General features: G+C 38.1%; 1 protein-coding gene across 1 annotated transcript in view; it reads left to right on the forward strand.

Annotated features, from left to right (window-relative positions):
• Positions 1-20204, forward strand: part of LOC126187784 (leucine-rich repeat-containing protein 49) — a 154675-nt gene that overhangs the window by 53743 nt on the left and 80728 nt on the right. The window contains exons 4-5 of the mRNA XM_049929056.1: positions 1228-1506; positions 19031-20010. Of these exons, the coding sequence (XP_049785013.1) occupies positions 1228-1506; positions 19031-20010 (1259 nt within the window). The remainder of the gene's footprint in view (positions 1-1227; positions 1507-19030; positions 20011-20204) is intronic.

Here is a 20204-nt window from a genome sequence, read left to right on the forward strand (position 1 = left end):
TGGTTCTATCTTTTGTCAGTTACAGGATGCATTTTAAAATCATATTTATATTAATTCCTTTTCGCATAAAGTGCAAATTTGATTTGGAAAAGTGACATGAGATCACTGAAAGATAGTGCCACAGATATCTAGAAAGTCATGCATTATTAAGTGCCTTGTGTTTCTTAATCGTCTCTTGAGCTATACAAACATTCAATGGCTTCTTAAAGTGCTTCTACAGTTTTATATGTTTTTAGTTACACCTCCATTGCAACTGATTTTTGATCTTGCCTACATCTCTGTTCTTAGATGTATATGTGGGTGGAGAGTACCAGTCTATGATCACTTGAAATTCTACAGTGGTTTAGGACCATCATGTACTGTACAATTCATTTATTTTATTAGGCCTAAAAATTGTCAATTTCATTTTGAGTTCCATTTTGACTTTGCCAAATCCACTTTCAGGTATTACTCTTCAGGAAGAAGTAATTACAGGTCTGACTTTCATGCAAACCTGAAGGAGAGTGTCTGTGAAGTTTGGAAAGTAGGAGACAAGGTACTGGCAGAAGTAAAGCTGTGAGGATGGGGTGTGAGTTGTGCTTGGGTAGCTCAGATGGTAGAGCACTTGCCCGTGATAGGCAAAGGTCCTGATTTCGAGTCTCGGTCCAGCACACAGTTTTGATCTGCCAGGAAGTTTCATAGCAGCGCACACTCCACTGCAGAGTGAAAATCCCATTCTGGCATATTTGTGATACTGCAAGGAGCATCTATATCTCTTATTTGTTTGTGATTCTGAGGGAGGGCAAAGAGTTTACACTACACACTTAAAATGTAACAAATGATTCACTGTACACTTTGCTATCAACAGCATTGGGAACTCCTGCAAAAACCATAAACAAGTAGACACTTAGAGAAATCTTCCTGTAATATTGCAAAAACCTTCTTAGACATTCTCAGGAGTAAATTTGCAACGTGGGCCCTAGCAATATTTTGTAGGCCCACACAAATTGCCCAAACATCTTCTGTAGTCATTATGCAAATAACATTTGAATAACAACGGCATAGCTACATAAGCAGTCACCCCTTTTGTGTTCCATCCATGAATAAGTTAATGGAATGGAATGAAGCCATAATATATGAGACAATAGAAAAATCATCCTTCATTGGAAACTGTGATTTGTAGATGTAAATATCACTTGCTAGTAATTGTGAGACTTATTACAACTGCACATCTGAATCAATTTCCAGGATACGAAGGATAGAAGGTTTAAATAACCTTGTTAAACTGGAAGTGTTGGATCTACATGGAAATCAGATATACCAAGTTGGAGGACTGTCATCACTGAATGAGTTGAAAGTGTTAAATCTTGCTGGAAATCAGATTAGAGTGATAGGTGCAACAGATTTAAATGGACTGAGTTCTCTGCAAGAACTAAATCTTCGGAGAAATAGATTGAAGCGCCTCTTAGGATTTGGTGAAACAATACACTTGAGAAAACTTTTCCTCAGTAATAATGATCTTCAGCAGTGAGTATATAAATGTTAATAAAACATTGTGAATGTTGTAGGAAAGGTGCTGTTGCTTTTTTATATTTTGGAAATTATTATTTTAAATGTATAATATTTAAATTGGCTTTAATTTAAGCGTGGTCATAGCTTTTACAGACTTGACCTGACTGGTAATATGCTAAATTTTTGTATTGTGGAGGATGTTGTTATGTTTTTAAGAGCACTCACATCTTTATGTAAGTGCACTTATATTAATGTTATCCATAAACTAGTATTGACTGATTTACATTATCTTTAATTAATGTTCATTTTAATGAATCTGCTCTTATGTAATCTGTTTGTCCTGTAGTCCAACCTATGCTGCTCTTTACATCTTCATATTGCACTTACTGTAGCATCTTGTATGACTATTCTTCATATGGGAAACTTGATGAAACTTGTCATTAACTTTGTGTGTGATGGTCCACCTATTTTTTTGTTTTTGCTTTTGTTTTTATTCTTGTTGAAATACTTATTAACCAGTGACATCCTTGTTTTTACTTCTTTGTTACATCTTATGATAATAATTATTCTATATCCTAAATATTTCAATCTGTATTACTAGTTTTGTGTTAATATGAAACATTTTACTGTTTTAAATTACATTTTTTTACAAAAGCAACTTTATATAGATATGAAAATGATAAAGGTAATGATTCAACATGCAGTAGAAATTTCAAACACCGCCCTTCCTTGTAGTTAACAACTAACACATGTACCCTTGCACAGCTACATTGCCCTGGCCTGCTTCATTGTCATGATGCTGCAGACCAGATTAAGATGAAGGCCTTTGAGTGCTGGAACAAGGATGAGAGAAGGAAAGGGGTTAGGTTGTGGAATGTGGTGGGATATCTGGGGTGATGACAGGAAGGGAGAAGTTGCAAGGTAATGGGACAGAAGTGTGGCATCAGGGAACTCACCTTGGAACATACAATGAAGTGAAGGAGATGGCTAGATGGAGTGGACAACAAAGGAGAAAGGAAACTGTGGAGAGAACTGTAACAGTGTGAGTGCAAATTAGAGTTAAGTGACTAACATTTGACAATGGTGGAGCTATATATGGTGTTAGAGGTAATGGAGATTGAGGTCCAAGAGGATTGCAGAACTGAAAGCTGTATTGTAAGGATGATTTCTATTTATGTAGTTCAGAGAAGTGTTGGGAATGGGGGATTGAGATGGTACAGGATGTTAAGCAGTCATTGAAGTTAAGTATGTTGTACTTAATGGCATGTTCTGCAACTTGGTGGTCAACTATGCTCTTATCCAGATGGCCAGGTGGCCATGACCATGCAAAAGGCTGTGCAAAAGTTGCTGTAGAGTTGGTGTATGACATGGTTTGTTTTGAAGGTGGACCTGTCCCTGATAATGTATTATATGCGTGTGACAGAACTAGAATAGGATGTGCTGGATACACATAAAGGGAAGGATTTGCAAATGGGTCATGTAAAGGAATATGACCATGTGACAAGGTGTTCAAAGTAAGTACAAAGATTTATATTTTGTAGATTAGCAGGGTACTGAATATTACTTTGCAATAGATGGGCCAGAGTTTGAGAAGGTGTTTATCAATTCAGGGCACAACTGAAGACATATTTATTTATTCCATTATTTAATTTCCACTCAGGACAATCTAATATTATTTTAAACTTGCCATATCAAAATTGGCCTGTTACTCAAAATTTTATGAAACACTGTTAAAGTGTTGCAAGAATATGGTATGGTGTGATTAATTATTCATTCATGCATCATATTCCACAAATTTCATCATGAAGGAAAGCCTTCAGGGATGTATAATGATTCAAGTTACACATTAACAGGTGTAATCAACATCTTCAGGCTACATCTGTGAAGTATACTAACAACAAGTTATGTCTCATGCTAATTACTCAAAATGATGATTATGGTAATTATATCTAGATTACTTTATATACAGGAGGTGAATGAGAATATGGAGGCACTAAAAACATAACACACTGCCATGCTTAACACTGTGTAGGAAACCATTTGGCATTCAAAATAGCTTCCAGCTTTCTCAGAATGGATAAATACAGGTCCTTTGTGGCTTTAATGGGAATCTGATACCATTTATCTTCCAAAATAGTGGTAAGTTCAGGTAATTATGATGGAGGCAGATAGTGATCATGCACCCTTGCACCAAAGTACACCACGAAAGCTCAATAATACTGAGATTTGGTGACTGTGGTGGCCAGAGGAGATGTGACAGTTCATCCTCATGCTGACAAAATCAGCCCTAGAAGGTGTGAGCTGTATGAAGAAGTGCTCTGTTGTCTTGGAACACAACACCACCACTGAGGAACAAACATTGTATGATGAGATGGACCTAATCAGCCAGAATGTTCGTGTAATCCTTGGCCATAATGCATTCTTACAGAATACCCATGGGGCCAATGGAATACCACAATATTGCTGCCTAAACCATTACTGACTGCAAAAGACAGTGCAGAACAGAAGGTCACACTGCTGAATCCTGCCAGCAACAAAACAACATGAAGAGAGCTCCATAAGCAAGGAATAGCAGGGTGAATTGGGATTCCAAAACCCTCATCAGGGATGCCCATAATAGGAAAACATGGTGCCAAAAGCATAAAACATCAATTCTGGAGCAATGTAAAAAAGTAAGTTGGTCGGATGAGTCTCATTTCAAACTGTTTTGAACTTCTGGCCAAGTTAACTTCCCAAGTGTGAAACGTGGCGGGGACCACAGCCTCTTCAATGATCATATGTCATGATCGTTCAACACACACATTGTGACTTAATGGATGATGTTTTTCCACTTTCCCTGTATGCGGTATAAATCTTCAAGTGGTGCCTCTTGAAACACTTTGGCTACCTTGGTCATGGAAACACCTACCATATGAACACCAACAATTTTGTTACCTTTGTTATGGAGACATCCACTCTATAAGCACCAAGAATTTTCTCATGTTTGAAATCACTTAGCTCTGACAAAAAGCACTCATAACTACACACAACTCTGCTCTGACCATGACTGACACTTGCAATGTACTGAGGACATTGCACAGATGCCATTCATGATCATATATGACAGTGCAACCTGCAGGCTTGGCTAGCATTTGCTTTTATGTTCAAGCGAACTTTTCTATTGTCCAACCCCTGCTGTATGTTAGAAGAAAAACAGCTACTGTGAAAATATCCATTGCTTCTCCTCCAATATTACTTATACTACAAAAAAAGCATAAGAGTAACTTTACGTAAAACACTATTAGCCATCCATACAAGGTGTCCCAGGAGGAATGGTCAGTGTTCATGCATATGACAAGAACAATCATTCAAAACAAAAGAAGTCTGTTAAACATGGGCTTTAAAATTTATACCTTAAGGTGTATGAGTAATTCACTATCGTTGATACTGTGAAACAGGTCTCTTCTACTCTAGACCCTTTGATTTCCATATTTTGGGAGGAGGCAGTATAGACCAAACAAGGCAAAATTGTCTAGTAAACATGGGCTCTAAAATGCATATCTTAAGATCTATGAGCACTTTTTTTCAGTACAAGAGATCTGTTTTGCAGTAGCAAAGCATGAACAATTGCTCATGGTTCTTGAGGTATGCACTTTACAGCCCATACTTGCAGGACATTTTTCTCTTGTTTTGGCCCATTCTATAAGGTATGCATTTTAGAGCCAATGTGTACTACACTTTTTTGATTTGAGTGATTGTTCCTTTCATATCCCTTGAATGTTAGTCATTCCTCAAATGGGTCAAGTGGCTCTGAGCACTATGGGACTTAACATCTATGGTCATCAGTCCCCTAGAACTTAGAACTACTTAAATCTACCTAACCTAAGGACAGCACACAACACCCAGTCATCACGAGGCAGGGAAAATCCCTGACCCCGCCGGGAATCGAACCCGGGAACCTGAGCGTAGGAAGCGAGAACGCTACTGCACGACCACGAGATGCGGACAGTCATTCCTCCTGGGAAATCTTGTATACAGGCAAAATCAAGATATGTCTAATATAAATAATACAGTTATGTGGAATTTACATTCTTGAGTCCAGACATTCTGATAAATTGTAGAAGGAGTGATTAGCCATCAAGTAAGCATGCTGGGGTGTTTAGTATGATATGTTTAGTTTTTGCTAATGGCAACACTACTGTTTGTCAGAGGTTACTGGCATGCTAGTTATTCCTCTATTGTTGTCTTGGCTACCAATTGTTGTAGTTAGTTTTACTGTGTCACTTTTTGTGTGCCCGTATTTCCAAGAATTGGTCAGCAGAACACTACTGGTGTATTACATACCCCATGTGCCTGGTTGTGTAAGTAAATATATATTTCATATTTACATGCAATTGTGCATAGTTATTTACACTGAACCAGTAATTTGAATTAACTGATTAGTTTGTTACTTATTCAGGAAAATTAAGCCAGAAGAAATATCAAAATTCCACAGGAGTTATTGGGTGGGTCAGATGATGAACTGTGCAGCAGTGGCAGTGGTGAATCAGACAAGTTGGTGGAAGTAATACAAGAAAGTGAGGATGACAGTGATTCTAAACAAAATATCCTGTCTGTTATTGAAGATGACAGTAGAGATTTGGGTGAAAGTGGAAATGTGAAGTTTTTATTGGCAAGGATAGCCTTACAAAGTGGAGAAAAACTGAAGGCTTCAGCCAGAGTAACGCTAGACATAATAATATAGTGGAAGTGTTTTCTGCTCCTAGAAGGAGTGCAGATGACTTCAGTAATGAAATTGTTGCTTTTCATAAAATAATAGACAACAGTACAATAGACAATACTGTCATTCATAAAAATTTGTGTATAGAAAAGAAAAGTGAATCATCACAGTACTCTTGGCATACAAATGCAAAGGAAACATCAGAAACTGAAATACTTGCTTTACCAGGATGTCTGTATCTGACTGGAATAAAGAAAGGACCTTACACTAATGCACTTGAACAATGGAACTCAGACTGAACAGGAATGCAAGTTCTAATGTCATGTGTAGGTTACAAGAAATTTTTGTTTTACTCAGAAGTATATGACTTGATGACAAGAGGACATAAGCTGAAAGAAGAAAATAGATGAACTAACTGCCATTCATTCTTTCTTGCCAACCTGGAACCTGTGGGCTTTCCAGGGGCACTGCAATTTCGTACAATACATTCTGTATAAGCATGAAAAATATAGAATAAAGGCCTTTGCTATATGCTACTCAAAAACATTTTTAAACATAACTTTGAAGTACAAGGCAAGTGACATAGTGATATGCCTGATTGCTGATGTTAAATATAGCAATAGAAACATCACATTCAATAATGTGATACAACACAAAATAAACACCAGTTACCTTTTAGTGATGACTCTCTTAAATAAGCAGCTCATTTGTGTTGGCACACTGAATAAGGACAAAACAGAAAACCTGTTGAATTTTAGGCAGCCAAAAATTGAGAAGTTGGGTCTTCAAGTTACAGATTTCAAAAAGGTGTCACTCTCTCATTGTATATACCAAAGTAAAATCAAATCCATGATACTGCTATTCACAATGCTTGAATTACTAAAACTTAACAACAAAACAAACAGCCTGAAATAATAGTGCACTACAATATGACAAAAGGGGATGTTGACACCATGAATCAATTATGTGATGCATACATCTTGCACATAACAAGGCAATGGCCCATGTGTTTATTTTATTCTTTCATGGATATTGCAGGAATCAGTACACAGATTTTGTATTCCTCAAATTCAAAAAATGCACATTATGCAAGCAGAACTGTTTGAAGAATGTAACAATGGCATTAATGAAGTCCCAGCTAACGAAAAGATCCAAAATACCTTGTCTGTCTTGTGACATTTTAGCAGTCTTGCTTAAATATCAAGAACCCTTGGAAAAAGAGAGACATATATCTGTGTGCTTCGCAACTATCAGCAGGCAAGAAATGTTGGAGGTGTATAACTTATGGCTGAGCAAACGATGTGTCAACTGTAGGGTTTAGTTTATGTTCATAACCTACAGTCCTGTAAATAATTGTCCTTTGTGTTAACTTTATTTTTCTTTTCAAGACAAGTGACATTTTGAAATGCACAGAGTAAGAGATCTAGAGTTCAGTTGTTCTGTTGTTGGAGAGTGATATTGGCCCTGTAACAAACAGGGAGTTTCCAAATAATAATTCAGAACCTAAAATACTGTGTTTTGTGATTAATTGTGCAAGAACACCAACAGCTGGTGATCACAATGTGATTTGAACACACAACCTTTTGATCTAGAGTGCATGTAATATATGCAAAAAGTTTGTTTATAAGGAACATGAAACAGTGCTTACACTTGCAACAACTGTAATTCATGAGCATAAAGTCTAGGGGACATGTACTAAACTGAAAAATAAAATAAGTAAACCTCAGGTGAAATATTTTGTATTGATGAAGTATTTAAATTCTGCCCTAAAAAGTTCAAAAAATCAATCAGGTTCACAAAAAAGGTATAGAATCAAAATGCTCAATAATGGTATTCACAAAATAAATGCCATTTTTCCAAAGTTTGAGATCATGTTACGTGAATTATGTTCTGAGGCATAAAATACCCCACATGTCTACTCAACTAATGGAAATGTAGTGTACCTTCTCATGGGTTAACAAGCTATTCTTTCACTTTGTTTTTTAAAGGTTTGAGGATGTTAATTTTTTTATCTGGTGTGAACTGACAACCTGGTATAAACTTTTACATCAGGATATAAAAGTCCTTTCTGGATGCTAGAGAGGGATGCATAGTCTATACAGAAGTTATTTCTACTTCTGATGTTGTGGTTGTGAATTGCTGAGTTTGTCCTAAATTTAATCTTGTTACAAATCACAAATACCTTTAGGGAATTACTTACTGGCACTGCTGCAAAATGTTGGGTTATCAACTTTACTCAATATTCTTATTGCATACTTTGTAGGATAAAAACTTTTGTCACCTTAGTTGCAGTGTTCCAGAAAAAATGCTATTGGACAGAATTGAGTGAAAGTATGCAAACTATGCTAGCAATCCTGTCTACTTGTCAGCACAGTGAGAGAGATTTCTGAGCACAAAGCAAGCAGAACTTAGCTTTTTTGTTAACTTATCCACATGCTGGTGCCACCTCAGTTTATTATCCATTTGCATGTCCATGAACTTCACACATGGAGCCTCATCCAGCATGTGCCCACTAATTTCTACTTCTGGTACCTGTAAGTCATTTTTATTTGTTTAGAATTTCATAATACAAGTCTTTGCAAGCTGTTAGCTGTGAATCAGTTGTAACACTGTTCTGTTACTCTCCTGACTGTGTCAGTTATGGATGTATTGGACCTTTTGTCAAAATACAAGTTCCACCAGCAAACATTACAGTCTTTGAACTATTCTCCAACGTGCCCATTAAATCATTATATGGACCAGGAATAGAAGTGGGCCTAGTACTGAACCCTGTGGACACTACATTCAATGACGACCCCCCCCCCCACCCCCCATGAATTTAATCTTATTTCTGTCAGATCATTTGCTAATCTGTTTACCCTCTGTTTACTACTGGTAAAAACAACTCCATCAGAGCAAGGAGAAGACCTTTAATGGCATACCATTTTAGTTTCCCCAGCAGAATTTTATGGTCCACATAGTCAAAGCCTTAGATAGGTTGTGAATCAGTGCTGGTTGTGGGAATTTCTTGGAAGGCTTTTAATGGATGATTTTGAGGTAGTGGTTGTGGATCAAATTGGGATCATGGTGAGGACTATTCAAGATAGGGTCAATTGCCATGTTTGTGGTTGGAAAGGTTTTGTGATTGGGTTGCAATGTGATACTTCCAGTCTGCATCACATGTAAAGGAAAGTAGGCCCTTCACCAAAGTAGCATGGTTCAATGCAGCTTTAGGGCTCTTTACAGCAACACACCATCACTCTCACCTCAACCTTCACTGGATGTAATGATCCCAACAGCGTAGTTCAAAAGCAGATTTCCGAGGCCATCACATCCAATTGTTGTACTGCTGATCCATCCAAAAAACAACTCAGAGCATACCACTTGTCACCCAGTATTATCCCGGCCTTGAATGTATTAATCAGCTACTTTGACAAGGCTATGACTTCTTAAAATCATGCCCTGACATGAGAATAGCTTGTCGTCACCCTCCCAATCCCTCCAATATTTTTGTCACACCATATGCTCCTTCTGCACACATCTCCCTACCCCTGTGACCATCCCCACAGCAAGACTTACCCTATGCACCCGCTGACCACCACCTACTCCAGCCCTATAACTGGCAAAACATATACTATCAAAGGGAGAGCCACTTGCGAAATGATATATGTCATATATCAGCTGTTATGTAAACTCTGTATGGGCTTTTACATTGGCATGACTATCACCTAGTTATCAGTCAGGATGAATGGGCACAGGCAAAGGGTATATACCAGCAACACACAATATCCTATCACAGAACATGCTCTACAACATAACAGTCACAGTCTCAGTGTCTGTTTCACTATATGCACCATCTGGATTCTTCCCCCACATTCCAGTTTCTCAGAACTCTGCTGGTGGGAAGTAATGCTATAACATGCCCTTCGTTCCGTTCATCCACCTGGCCTTAATTTATGTTAATGCTTCCATCTCAGCATTTCTTCCCAGTAACAACTCCTTTCTTCACCCCATTTTAGTTTTCTACATCTTTCATTTACTGACCTGCCTATTTTTGCCGTCCCCCTTCCCACAGCTGTTACATACAATGCATGTAGATTATCACTCTTATTAACTCATACACAATGTTTTAGTAGTAATCTCTGTCTTTCATATTACTCTGTTTTCCACCTTTAAGCTCCCAGGTTTACAAATCTTGTCCAGTGCAGTCCCCAACAGTCAGTCTTCCATTGTCATTCCATCAACTAAGTCTCCCCTGACCCAGGGTTCTGGGTGACTTTTCTGAACTGTACCCCTTTCCCTAAACCTCTCCAGTCCTTTTTCTTCATCACTCTTTCTTCCCCTTCAACTCTTCTCCCAGAAGAAGGAGCCACTGGCTCCAAAAGCTTGTAAAAGTTAAGCTTTTAGTGTGCGTGTGTTATCCTGCCACCTCTTGGTGAGTAGATTTTTTATCTATCCATTTACATTTTACTGTCACTAACTGATTATTTTCATTGTTATATTAATCCAACAGGATTTAAACACAACTTAATTGGGGGTCATTGTAGATACACAAAAAATACTCATTGGGATAAAACATGGAATCAATGTAAGTTCTTATTAAACAATAAACATGTTCACAATTGCAATTTATGCTGTGGTACTATATGTTGCACAAGATAGTGCTAGTGGAATTTGAGCAAACTAACAGTTATTTATGGCACAATAGGCTGAATCAGAGTTTGCCATGGTATTCACACAAGTATAATAATAATAATAATTATTATTATTATTATTATTATTGTTATTATTATACTTTATTCAACGTTGAATGATGTATAAAAACAGGTTACAATTCTTGATATGTAGCACAATAATAGATTCTACAGAATATGTCATTCATTAACAAAATGATTAAATTACAAATAAAATGGTTTGCTTGACATTATTTACATTTTTTTAAGTGCTTCTTATTCTGCATGTAAGTATGGTACTCTTCTAATGTGTAATTTGGATTTTGTAACATGAATTTCTTTAGCTGAAATTTAAGCTTCATTGTGGGCAGGGTCATAACTTTACTGAGCACTGCATTGGCTATCTGTGGACTCTGCATATTGTGGACCCTTTTCATAGAGTGCTGTTCTGTGGCTGCTGATGTAAGATTTTTCTTTATTTCTGGTATTGTACTGATACAAATTGGAATAAATGTTGGGCTGCAGTCTTTTAACAAGTAATATGGCTTTTACAGTGTACATGTTTACTACAGGTAGTACACCAGTTTTTGGAAACAAGCCATGGCATGATTCCTTATATTTTGCTCCACAGATGATTCTTATAGCCCTTTTTTGAAGAATCACTAGCTTATTTAGATTTGCTTTTGTTGTTGCTCCCCATATTTCTATTCTGTAATTCAGGTGAGAGGAAAATAGAGCATTGTATGCAGTCTAGGACAACAGTGTCTTTGCAGAACTTGCTAATCATATTAATTGCAAATATATTCTTAGACAATTTACATGCTAGAGTGCCAACATGTGTGTCCTACTTTAGATTGCTTTGAATTGTTAAACCAAGGAATTTTATACTAAACTCTTTTTTTACTAATTCATTGCCTATGTATAGTTTAATTTCATCATTAAAACTACTGTTGTTAAACTCCATGAGACAGGTTTTACTACTGCTTAAATTTAAGTGGCTTTCATTAAAATACTATACAATTTCATTTGTCATATTTTTACAGTGGGTCTCTAGTTCATTAAGTGATTCCTTTTTACACACAATGGATGTATCATCTGCATACAGAACTATTCTGGAACTCTGAGTGAAATATCTTATGTCAGTTACATAAATCAAAAACAGAAGAGGACCCAATACTGAGCTCTGGGGCACTCCATATCTTATATTAGTGATTTTGGATTTGTGAACACCACTTTCAGTTTTAAGCAGTACAAACTGTTTTCCGTTTCTCATGTAAGATTTTATTAGGTCATGGACAGTGCCTCTGATGCCAATGTTCCATAGCTTTTCTAATAGGATGGTGGCGTTCTCACAGGCAAAAGCTTTCTCAAGGTTGAGGTATATACCTGCAACATGTTGCATGTTCTTGATGCCACTTCTTATCTCTTCAATTAACTGAGCAGCTGCTGTGCTGGTTGATTTACATTTTAAGGATCCATTTCGGTTTTCAAACATTCGGGTGTGCATCTGGAGAACATTTATATTTCTGCTGTATATGGCTCTTTCAACTGTTTTGGAAAAGACTGGAAGTATTGAGATGGGTCTGTAGTTTTTAATTTTGAGTTTGTCTCTTTTTTTTAAAGGTTGGTGTTATGTGAGCTATTTTTAGTCTGCCTGGGAAGGTGCCTGATTCTATTATATTATTTACTGCTACAGACAGAGGTACAGACACACTTTTAATACATAAATACTGAGGCCAACATGTTCTGTGGAATTGGAAGATTTTAGAGAGCTAATGATATTAATTACTTATTCGCAATTTTTGGGGGATAGATATACACTACTCTTAAATGGATTGCCTTTAAAATTATACTGCAGGTTATTATGTTTGTCATTGATAGCTTCCCCTACTGAAGAAAAATATTCATTGAATATATTAGCAATTTCAAGTTGATTTTTTACTACTATCCCATTGTGGTCAACATTAAATTCTATACAACGTTTGTCTCTGCCTGTTCTAAAACTGTTTATCATCAAGCCACGGTTAATATTACAAGTTCAGCTGCATGTTGAATGCAGTGTTATTCTGTGTTACAGAGCCTGTAAACAATTAAAGAAATTTTACAGTCTGTAACATGTCACTGCATTGTTTATAGATACCAGACACCACTGAAGGAACTGCAGTGTGTTCCGACACCGAGCAAAGAGTTTATATACAAGTGTATCAAAATAACTGTTCCTAATTGTCTGATGTCATAGAAGACAAGAATGTAAAGAGTACTTATAAATAATACAGTGTCTGCAGATACTACATTTCCTATACAAAAGCCAGTGCTCGTCAGTCTGATTTTAAATCTAGTTGTTTCAGCTGTTATTTTTGGTGTGCAGTAAGTGAACTAATGGAGTTAGTTTGTTAAATAATGGAAACTCCAGGCTGGAATATCAGCAATATAAGGACAAGACATATTGCTGCTCATTATAAAGATGACACTTTCAGCTGGAGACAGGCACAATGAAAACACAATTAGACATTAGCTTTTGGCCAAAGCCTTCTTCAGAAAAGAAAGTTCATGCATGCGCACACGTGCGCGCGCGCACACACACACACACACACACACACACACACACACACACATTTACATTTATTCTCCCTAGCAAGCACACCTCACATACAAATGACTGCCATCTGCAGCAGCTCAGACTGGGATGCAACTGTCAAGTAGAATGGAAGCAACAGTATGGAGGGGGCAGGGGGTAAGTGGAAGAGATAGCAGAGTATATATTGGGGGGGGGGGGGGGAGAGAAGAGCATTGTTTGGCAGAGTGTGCAGGGACTAGATTGCCAAAAGGTGCAGTGTCAGGAGGCTTTGGGAAAAGCGGGGAGGGGGGAGGGGGCCAGGGAGCAAAAAAGGAGAGGAGTGGGGAAGGGGCAAGATGGACAGGTGCATTGGTAAAGGGTGGCACACAAAGAGGATTAAGGAATGAGAATAGGGAGGATATGAGAGGGCAGATGGGACTGAAACAGTTGGGTGGAGGGTGTGGGTACAGGAGGTTACTGTAGGTCGAGTTTGGCATAATTTCAGGAGCAGAGAATATTTTGTAAGGATAACTCCCATCTGCAGTGTTCAGAAAAGCTGATGGTGGAGGGGAGGATCAAGATGGCTCAGGTAGTGAAGCAGTCATTGAAATCAGGTGTGTTATCTTCAGCTGCATGTCATGCCACAGGGTGGTCTACTTTGCTCTTTGCCACGGTTTGGCTGTGGCCATCCACCCTGGTGGTGAATGTGAGAGGAAGGGGAGTATCCGTATGGTGTGAAACAGTCATTGAAATCAAGCATGTTATGTTCAGCTGCATGTTGTCCCACAGGGTGGTCTACTTTGCTCTTTGCCACAGGCTGTTCATCCTGATGGACTGCTGGTTGGTAGTCACGCCAATATAGAAAGCTGTGCAAAGATTGCAGTAGAGCTGTTATACAACATGGCTGCTTTCAAAGGTGGCCCAGCCTCTGATGGTGCAGGACAGGATAAGCCTGTGACAGGACTGGAACAGGAAGTACTGGGTGGGTGGATTGGTCAGGTCTTGCACCTGGGTCTTTCACAGGGGCATGGTACCTATGGCAACAAGTTAGGGTTGGGAGTGGCACAGGAATGAACTTGCATGGTTTGGAATTTGGGTGGGCGACAGAACACCATTTTAAGAGGGGTGAGAAGGATCTTTTGTAGGATGTCACTTATTTCAGGACATCCTGACTTACAGTGACATGCCACAAGGGCCATAGGTATGTGTACCTAGCTGTTGGATCTGATCACCAGTCCTTAGAATTGTGGGTACTGTCTCAAGGTTGGGCCTCCACAAACATGCATGCAGGGACTGCAGGTACCCAAGAATCCATCATAAATATCCATAGCCCATTGGGAAGATCCACTCATGTGTGACCAGCTAATTTGGAGGTAGGTTATAACTTCAACCAGAGCCCTTGCACCTCACATGGCTTTCTGCAACACTGTGTGTATTCTCCTTTGATGCTATCACTATTTGTCTGCTCGCTCTTGTCTCAACTCACCTTCGAAGGTGCATCAGGTTTTGCTAGCTGTAGGAACATTATCAACAGATAACTTTCCATTCCCAGTCCTGTGACAGTTCACATGGCATTCAAGTTGTGGATGATAGTGAAACCAGGCAAGGTCAAATTCAATGCTGAATGGCTGAATGACCAAAGATTTGAGGGCATCAAAGCCCACAAAACATCAGAGTCCCAGTTTTATTGCACACTATGCAGCAAGTCTTTTGCTTTCAGCAGCTTGCAGCAGCTTGGGAAAGATGGCCCTCATCAGCCATGTCAAAGGAGCTAAGCACTCAAAGGCAGTCATTGTGGTCAGGAACACAGTGGACATTTGTCTTTCTCATCAGTCCTCAGTAAGTGAAGTGCTATGATCGTTAAGTGATAAATGGACTCTTACAGGCTGCCCATGTAACTGAGCAACTAGTGTCAGTGAGTGTGAAAAAAGATCAAGGAAAGAAAAAGCACCACTCTGGAGCTGTATTTAAACACAGGAAATACATTTGGTGACCTGTTTTGAGTAAGGTTGTCACCTCTCATTGCCCTGTATTTGCGTAGGCCCTCACAATCTTAGGGTTTCTTAAACTGGATCTAGAGTGTTTTCCTATTCTTAACTAGTTCTCTGTATAATCTCACTGACCATAATGGGATTTAATTTTTGACTATTGCATTGTTTTTCCCTGCCATTTCGGTGATGAATTATGCCATTAAAAGCATATCAAAATAATCCTGTAAAATGTAAGCAAGGAAAACAGGAACTCTGAATGAGCAGGCCACCATTACAACAAGGTCTGAAGTGTCTGCCAGACTTTATTCTTGACCTATCCTTGCATGGCTTGATATAACCTACCCTTTCCTTTTTTAATGTCAAGTTACATTGTTCATTATGGTGACTTGCCATTGGTTTTGCAATGAAGAGGAAACTTTCTCTTTAGGTGTGGGGCTTGCTTTCATAATCCCTTCTACACTGTGTGCTCTTACTGAAATTGGATACCCATACCTTGATGACCATTGTTCTTCCCCTGATAGTTTCACATTGGTGACATTATTATATGAGGGCTATCCACAAAGTACATTACGTTTTGGAATTAAAAATAAATAAAGTATTGGAAATTTTTTTTATTATATAAAGATGAAAGCCACACTTAAATACTACTTTTCTACATAGTTGCCATTTAAATTAAGGCACTTATCGTAGCGATGGACGAGCTTGGAAATTCCTTCGTCATAAAATTCGGCCGCCTGTGCCTTCAACCACGTTGTTACCTCTTCTTTTGGGACAGAAAAGGTGTGATTTTTGTGGATTTCCTGGAAAGAGGCACTACGATAAACACTCAAAGGTATTGCCAAACTATGCACAACATCAGAAGAGCAATACAAAACAAGTGCAGGGGAAAGTTGGGCTCAAAGATCTTGCTGATTCACGACAACATCTGGGCCCACACGGCAAATGCCACTCGTGAAGCTCTCGAATCTTTTAAGTGGGAGTTGTTTCCTCATCCGCCGTACAGTCCCGACCTGACACTGAGCGACTTCCACTTGTTCCCAGCAATGAAGAAGTAGTTGGCTATTCAGCGTTTTGATGACAACGCACAGCTTCAAGAAGAGGTAACCACGTGGTTGAAGGTGCAGGCGGCCGAATTTTATGACGAAGGAATTTCCAAGCTCATCCATCGCTACGATAAGTGCCTTAATTTAAATGGCAACTATGTAGAAAAGTAGTATTTAAGTGTGGCTTTCATCTGTATATAATAAAAAAAATTTCCAATACTTTATTTATTTTTAATTCCAAAATGTAATGTACTTTGTGGATAGCCCTCGTATTATTGGAATATTTGATTGTCTTCATGGTTCTGGTACTTCCAGATCATGCTCCCTGTCATCTGGCGAGATACCTGGGCAAGATGAGGAGGATTTCTTGATGCTTGATGAGAATGCAGCAAATGGTGAATTGGGGGATCTCGCAGTTGACAGCCAGTTCATCATCCTACCAGCAACCACAGCCCATGTCACTTCCATCACTTTCACTAATGCTATATTGGCTAACAGTAGTATTTCAAAGCACCTAATCCAGGATGATGTTACAAGGGCAGAAATATTAAGGACTCTACAAGCTGCTGAAAATCATGTCCTTTTCTACTACGTGCAAGCAGACTGCTTTATTTCCAGTTGTGTTGCTTAGCAATAATAACCCTAGTAACAGGCAGTTTGGGTGGACCAAGACATCATATGGTAGTGTTTATGGGTTAGCTCCATACTTTAGGAAAAATTTCCTCACAGATCATGAAGAGGATGTACTGTTTGTAATCTCACTTGATGAGAGCCTTAACAAGGTAGCTGAGTTGCAGTAAATAGATATTGCTCTCAAATACTGGGACAAAGTAAACAAACAGGTTGAAATGCACTACTTTTCATCTGCATTTTTAGGCCATACCACTGCTGCTGATATGTTGGATGGTTTGAAGAAAGAAACTTCTGACCTGAATCTTACCAACATGCATCAAGTATCAGTGGATGGGCAAAATGTCAACTGGGCATTCTTGAAGGACTTGTGTCTCAATCTGAAGAGTATTTGTGGAGACAGTACATAAGCTTTTGTTGATGTGGGATTTTGTGGGCTCCATACATTTCACCAGAGTTTCAAGAATACAGCCATAAAGGCTAATTGCGATGTTGTACTGTCTCTGAGATTGATTTATAATGTGATGAAGAATGTACCTGTGAGAAAAACTGATTACAAAAGATTTAATAAGCTCAAAAATCTGCCCTTCCCTAAAACATTTTGCTACTTGTGCTGGCTGGAAAATCAATATGTGACCAATTGGGATGTAAAAACCATCCTCTTTCTAAAGAATTATGTGAACAGGGTAAAGGAGCAGAAGATTGAAATAGGTACTTACAGCTGATGAATGATATTGAAGTACCTTGAAGGTTCTCTGCCAGCTAAATATCTTTCTTTTACTCCATTTCAGGATAGGTCATGCCCTTATTTTGGGCATTCCAATGTGTGATCCACAAGGCACATTTCCTGTATAATGCTTCTTCTTCTGCTCTTGATGATGTGATGCCCATAGTAGTTAAGCCTGATGCATTATCTGCTGAAAAGTTGGTATGTGATGTAGAAGCTAGTCTTACTCCTGCCAAAGAAATTGACTTAGGTCATGCTGTACAGTCTGAGCTGAAAAAGGTAGAAGTGCCTGCCAAAAAAATGAATAAATAAATAAATAAACTTAGCAAAGGACCAAAACAGTGAAGGAGTTTCCACAAGATTTTTTTCCCTCCTACAGAAGCTGTTAGCTACCTTAAAATTAGTAATACTGTGTAAAACCTGAATATAATCTTCTGTTAACCAGTGTTCATTTATGCAGATTATTTTGGTATATTTACATACTCTGAAATCAAAAATTTTAGGCTCATTTGTTTTAGTGTATTTAAGGTTTGGTAGTTCTGTTGCTAACCCATCAATATTCCAGTGCATCAGTAGATCATTTTTGTGTTCACATGCATCCTTTCCATGCATCCTTTCTAATGCCAATAATTAATTTATTCAAGAATGTCATGTAGGTGAGATACAAAAGTTATTCAATTAGCTAAATGTTACATAACAAATTTTTTTCTGAGAATGATAGTGTTTTCTGCCCATGATTTTACTACCAGTATTAAAGAGACAGAGATCAAGTTAAGCCACATTCCCTATGAAATTGTAAAGAGAAGAAAACATTTTTGTAAAGTTTAATTTGTTATTTTTATTGCCTAAACTGATGAAAAGATCATAACTGTTCTATATAAATAGTGCATTACAGAATACTGACTACTGTGTACGACAATATTGAAATGAGTACTTAGCTTTATTGTCCTTAGAACTCTGACTTCACTCTCTGATTTATAATATGGTAATATTTCTTAAGCTGCAAATGTACAATAACTGAACTTCTAATTAACTATCACATTTACAGCAGCTTTTTAAATACCCAAATTTAGTGATGTTTACAGTTCCAATTGTGCCAAACTGCCTCTAATTGATGTAAATATTCATTGTTGTAATTAAATATTTCATTATTGAACATGTATTTTTTGTTTGATTTTATTCCTTATTTTTTGCTTTGTTTAATCAGAAAGTTATTTATTCATTGATTGTTTTACAACAGGGTTGAAGATATGAATAGCGTTGTCAGAGCTGCAGAGCTTGAGGAAGTGACAATTGATGGAAATCCTGTTGCTCTCGGAGGTGATTGTGTCTCATTTTTAGTGTCCTATCTGCCAACTTTGAAATTTCTTAGTCATATGGAAGTAACTGAATCTGTTAGGAAAGCTGCAATGTCCTGGAGAAAGAATAAAGAAGCTTCAGATATGTTGGAAACAGCTAAAACCACTGAAATAGATGCAGAAATTAAGCGGGAACAGGTGATATCAAATGCCAGAACAAACTGGGAGTTATTGCGCTCACAGACTAGAATCATGCCTGGGACCAACAGTTTGTGTGGTTCTTTAAGAGACTTAAGGTTTGAAACAGAAAATGATGTAACACATGAACGCTGTGTCCAGAGTGATTCAGGCATCAGTGTGGGATCATCCTCCAACAGCTCTTACTTCCAGAGTGTCAGCCACAATGTCCATGCTCATCCACTTTCTGCAGCCGAAATAAGGAGACAAAGATTTTCACGTAAAACCTGTTCACAGGATTCAGAGTTTTCTCAGACAACAAATTCGTCATCTGGAGCTGCCAGTATAGAATTTTTTAAGCTCCCTCCAATATTTTCTCCATTACTGTCAGGCACAGATAATCAGCAGGAAAATTTAGCTTCCCAGAGTGGAAAAGAAAGTGATGAATTGCTCACCAGAAATGACAGTTTGAAGCGATATGATAGTCTGTCAAGTGTAGAGCCAAATGTGGACAGTTCAGTGAGCTCATTTCCCAGTGATACCAGCAGCAGCAGTGAGGAACAAGAGTCAAGTGAAGAAGCTGTCTCAGCAGCTGAAGTGCAGTGTAGACCAGGTGAGGTAACAAGCACCACCAGGAGCTCCACTCACTGCCAGAAACATACAGGTCACAGAGCACATACCCGAGTTAGCACAGCAAGAAATAGGCTAAAATTTTCAGCCTTACCTGGAAAGATACGTGAACAAGGTATGTAACAGGTGTCTGCTTTCATTGATTTATTTCAAATATTAAGCATGCCTTGAAAACTGTAGTCATTAACCAGAAGTAGTGTTAAGATACATATTTTTTTAAGATTATTCATATTGCAACTAGTTTGAATTTTAGTGGCATTATAAATTTTTCAGAATAGGTAAAGACCAAATGGGTAATTATATTCTCTG

Source organism: Schistocerca cancellata, chromosome 5 (assembly GCF_023864275.1).
Source record: "Schistocerca cancellata isolate TAMUIC-IGC-003103 chromosome 5, iqSchCanc2.1, whole genome shotgun sequence".
Lineage (NCBI taxonomy): Eukaryota > Metazoa > Arthropoda > Insecta > Orthoptera > Acrididae > Schistocerca > Schistocerca cancellata.